The 5,469-nt window shown below is 32.6% G+C and overlaps 1 protein-coding gene across 1 annotated transcript; it reads right to left on the bottom strand.

The window, feature by feature from the left end:
- Positions 1 to 2,348: 2,348 nt before the first annotated feature.
- Positions 2,349 to 3,958, bottom strand: LOC110622386 (E3 ubiquitin-protein ligase PUB23). The gene has a single exon (XM_021766870.2). It carries the CDS (start codon positions 3,757 to 3,759, stop codon positions 2,515 to 2,517), a length of 1,245 nt encoding a protein of 414 aa, XP_021622562.1. The 5' UTR covers positions 3,760 to 3,958; the 3' UTR covers positions 2,349 to 2,514.
- Between the last annotated feature and the right edge of the window lie 1,511 nt (positions 3,959 to 5,469).

Below are 5,469 nucleotides of genomic sequence, written 5' to 3'. Positions count from 1 at the left end.
AGCTTCCAATCAATTTTCTGTAATTATAGAATGTTTTTAAACAAGTGATAAATTATATTCTCAACAGAACACAAGATTATTTTTCTTCCTCTAAACTTATTTTTCATATCGTTGATAATAATTAATAGCAAGGGAAGTCTTCCTTATCTCAAAATCCAACAAATTTAATGAAAGAAATATTCTTTTTGAGAATTATGGTTATCCATACAAGTTAAGGGTTTCTTGTTTTTGAAGGTAATGAAATCCCAAGCAATTAACTAAACCCTTCATCTAGAACAGCACGATGCATCTTGAAAACTTCAACTGCAAATCTAAACACAAGCATCTCTAAATGCAAAATTAATTATAATAATTTTGAAATCAGTATTTAGGGTTTAACTCGATCAAAAAATTGAAGAAGTAAATTATGAAAAATTATTTTAATCACTATTAAAAGAGTTAAAGACCAGCTAGTATTATCAATTAAGGCCATAATAATAGTGATGTAGTGTTGAGGCTGTGAGATTGGTCCAAGGTTAGGTAAACTAAGTTGTCTTAATAAATAAATAAGAATGCATCTCATGATCCAAGCTAAGAAATTAATTAAGTTGAGTCCCACCTACAATCATCATCATTCATCTAGGAGTTGATGATGATCATGGACGTCTACACGTTTGATCAAATCAAATATTATGATCAAGATTTCAGGCAGTCAAATACTGCAACAATGAGAAACACAAACCAATATATATAAAATAAGAAATGAGTGAATCATGATCTGGAGACGGCATCGTATTTAATATATTTGTACAACTGATCGTGTTACAGAATGGATTTGACAAGGAGGAGAGAAGAGATGTTGTTGAGTTGTTTTTAGCTCGAATACGTGATGCATGTGCAAGCTGTGTGCCCATATGGTTGGCAAGACCTAACATGGTTTGACATCCTTTTGTTTTCTTTTATAATTTTTTTTTTACGAACCATCTAATTTTAATTAATTCGAATAAGCACCGAATCAACTTATTAAAAAAAAATAATTCACTCTTTTAAAATTTTTTAAAAGTATTTTACATTCAGAATATTTGAGATTAATAGGAGAAATACCTCTATCATTCCATTTGTATATTTAAAAAAAAAAAAATCATTTTACGCATACCCAATAAATTTTGGTATATATCAAAAAAAATAATCAACTACTAAATCACTTTTAAAATTGTGATATCTAGTTGAAATTTAAATAAAATTAATTGTATTTAAAAAGAAGGGAATGGAATAAGATTTTTTTTTTGTTAAATTAAAATTGGAGTTGAACTTGGTATATCATATTTTCAAAATAATTTTAGTATTATTTAATCAAAATTCAATAATCCTCTTCGAGTTTCGAATATGCATGGGAAGGATTCCAATTTAGTTCGTAGAACACTTTAATTACCTTCTCAAATTATTTATTTATTTTTTATAAAAAGAACTGATCAATAATATGCCAATAATTACTACACATGATAAAAAAAAAATCATGTTTATTAAGATTATTTGTAAGCAGAGTACTATTTTAATTTTTTTTTTTTACTCGCACACAGAAAAAATGGTTAAAAATAATAAAAAAAAAAAACAGGTTTTTTGCATTTTAAGGGTCGGGGACTTGACGAGTTCAATATATATAAAATATAAAGTACCGTGGCATTGACCTCATGCCAAAAATATGAAATTTTTTTTTAAAAAAAAAAAAGAAAAGAAAATTTGACCTTCAGACACCAGAAAAGTTCTGATTCAAAAATGGGTTGCAGCCATTTGCACAATTATGGGTCCCAATAATTATTATTTTTTTTAAAAAAAAAAGGGTAATGATGTATTGTGCCTATTAATAGATTGGCTTGTTCTTGATCTTGATCCAATGGTTATGCTTTAAATTGGGTCAAACTATTTCTAGAATTTAAGGGCAACAATGAAATCGATTGAAGTTAGTAGAAAACAAAAGCATTTTATTTCTATATTCAACTTGTTTTGCTATCACAAATAAATTGTATAATTAGCCGTTGGATATTAATTATTAATTATATTTAATTATTATAATAAATATTATAGAATTTCACCAAATGGACACCTTAATTTATAATACGAAATAGAAAACACGAACAAGAATTAATTTAATTTAATTTCTGGATTGGAATGTTTGATTACCCTCAAACTGATTAATGCAAAAAATATAATGTTTTTACACTTTTCCATTGTAATTAAAAGCAATTTGTCTTAAAAATATACCAGGAACAAGAAATAAGAATCTGAAGTGTTGATTTGTCTGAAAAACTTTAGTTTATATTCCAAACATTTCATCCCCACCATAGAAAAATAGAGTAAAAATTATGACATAAAATTAATGATCATTAATTTCCTCAAAATAGAACAAAATCTGATTTCATTACTACTGGATACCACTTTGTATTTTGTTTTTTCTTTCTAATAATGTACAGTAGGCACTAATTAATCTCAATTACAATGAAAAAGGAATCCATGATTAATTAGTCTCTCTTTGTCTCAGTCTGGATAAAAAGAGAGCAGATTTGCAGGTATGCATGGAGAATTTTTCCAAGCTCTAGCATGCAATTTAAGCACCTCTCTAGCTTTTTCTTTTGTCTTGCTTCCACAATCCATTTGAAGAACTAAACACAGTTTGGCGACAACGCCGATCTGCAACATCTCTTGGACAACACTTGAAGTTGCTGAGAATTTTGAAACAGATAAGAGAATCCTAACTGCTTTTTCACTTGCTGCTTGAGAAACTCTAAGGATCTTCTTTGAAACCACTGCTACCCCAGCACCGTGGCTTAACAATTCAGCTCTGCCTTCTGCGCATTTGCATAGCAAATCAAGTACAGTCAGCGCCATCTCACAAGCCCTTTTCTCCTTGGAATCAAGAAGAAGATCGATCAGAACAGACACTGCATGAGCTTCAACTGCTCTGATTCTGTTCCTTCCCCATGGACAAAGACTTACAAGCAGTTTCAATGCAGCTTTAGAGGCTTGATGAGAGATTTGATCACGTAAAACTTGGACTATCTCAGTGAAGAGTTGAGGTTTCAAGTTGATCATTTGCATTGGATCAGCAACCTCAAAGATTGATTTCAACAACAACACTGCATAAGCTCGAGACTCGTAGTTTCCATTTTGCAAGACGTTGGTTAAGGACTGAATCATCTCCCCATTTTTACCCGTAAGAATCCTGAGCCCAGATTCGGATAATTGAAGACTGTGGAGAAAGCTCAAGGCTTCATCACTTGGAGTTGTGACCTCGAATCCATCTCCATCTGAAGTTGATTTTTCAAAAGATGATGAGCTGAAGTCATTAACAATTGAAGCCAAGAACTCTACAGCACCAGCAGCCTCCATTGTTCTCCTGTTTGTATCACTCATGTTAGCAATTGATCGTAGCTTCCTTACACAAGCGATCTTCTGCGGGGATGATGTGGTGGCATCTTTAATAAGCTTAGCTACCTGTGCTTTGCTGATTGGAGGTTTAGGAGTTGGGATTCGTTCAATTCCATGAGAAGCATTAAGAGTACACCAAGATTGTATCAATCTCATAAGAGTTAGATTTGGTGTTAGGTCACAATCTGAGATGACTTGTTTGGTAACCGGACATGTCTCGTTCTTGCCGGAGAATAGCCATTTTTCTATGCTCTCGCGATCGTAAGTTATCCCAGTTGGTACAGTAACTGGGTCCTTCATGATTTGAAGAGAAATAGGGCAGAGGAAAAATGGAGGGACATCAATCTCTTCCATTAATCACAAGCTGCTGTTACTGCTGCTGATGAAAAGATCAAGAACTCAAGGCCCAAAAAGAAGCAGATGGAAATTTGAAGAGAAACCCAGAAAAGAATTAAGGTTGGAATCTGAAAATTTGAATGGAGAGATGAAGTTAGGAGAATTTCTGGTAGTAGCTGTTGAGAAGTAGTTTGAAGTTTGGAGAATGGAAGGGAAGAGAGGATTAGGTTTTATATACGTAAATGAAGAGAGAGAAAGTCAAAACACGGGAAATGGAGCGTTGAGAGAGAGTGAGATAGAGAGAGAAATGAGACTTTTCTACGAGGGCATTGATAGGCTGGAGCCTGAAGGGAGGAGAAAGGTCGAGTCTTGAAAATGTGTATTTGTATGCACTCTTTTGACTTTCTCTCTCTAGAAAAAAAAAAAGACAGTTGAGCTCGTGTTTTTTTAAGCGTGCTTTTAATGCTACCGAGTCATTAACAGGTGTAGCCGATAAAGCCTCGTTTGGCCTTTTTATTTGTGTTTTCCTCGCAGCTACTTTGCTTAGTTGCTTCCTCACTCCTTCATTTCTACTGTTTCCCTACTAAGCTCCGCCGCTCTTCACCACACCACACCACGTTCAATAGTTATAAAACTTGGATAAGGTAAATACTCGCTAAAAATATTTTATTTTTTAATAAATTAATTTAATAAAAAATATATATATTTATATTAATAATTTTTTAAAAATACATAACTTGGTGATATTTAAGAAACTGTGTCCTTTATTATTATTATTATTTCTCCCATTTGACTCGCCAATAATAGTTTATACCCACAAATATATATGTGGCTGGTGCATGATCAAACATCACGTGGCACATAAATTTCTACAAAGCATTAAAATTCTTGAATATAAACGTGAAATTAAATTATTAATGTGGATTTTTTTATTATATAATATACTTTGATCCCATTAGAAGTGAGTGACATATTTATATATTTTTCCTACAATATTGCATGATTAAATAAATTTTGGTCAAGAGATGGAAGGTGGTGGTGGTTCATCTTAAACTCCAGTTGATGTTTTGCAATAAGGTTGTTGTATGATTGATTAACTAGCTATGACCAATCAATAATTAATTAAAAATGGGTAATCAAACATATTTGGTTTCTTCAATATACGGGTTTGATTTAATTTAAATAATTATTATATAATCTATTTATTCTTTAATTTTATCTGCAACAATAAATAATATTAAATTTTAATAAAAAAAGACTATATTACTTCTTGATGATCTGAAATTCAGAAAATAGAATTTTACAATGAGTTTGTGGACTTAGGAAAAACTTAGTCCTAGAGGAGGGTATTTCCTTCCTTTTATACTCTTTCCTTTCCTCACGGAGATGGTTATTTTTGCTATAAGACCACCTACCCCTTGTTACAGGTTCGTACGTATAGATGACCTCAGAACCATCCCTGTGTCAGACAAACATTTAATTCCCTTCGGCGTTTGAGTGGACAGGGCTGTGAAATGACTGGATCCGCAATCATTTCTTTCCGTGTCCGGATTTGAGGAAAAAGGACCGAAATCCAAGAAGGTCTGACTTTAAGGCTGAATTGGACTGGGCCGGTCTGATCAAGTGACTTAAATAGAAGTCCAGTCTGGAGAATGAACGGGTTGTACTCGGCTTATTCGAGGGTTTAGGAGCCTCCTAGTTGTGGATTGCTATTATCGGCCCAGTCTC

This window comes from Manihot esculenta, chromosome 9, assembly GCF_001659605.2.
Source record: "Manihot esculenta cultivar AM560-2 chromosome 9, M.esculenta_v8, whole genome shotgun sequence".
Lineage (NCBI taxonomy): Eukaryota > Viridiplantae > Streptophyta > Magnoliopsida > Malpighiales > Euphorbiaceae > Manihot > Manihot esculenta.
Note: the sequence above shows the minus strand (reverse complement) of the source record. Positions and strands in the feature narration are given on the sequence as shown.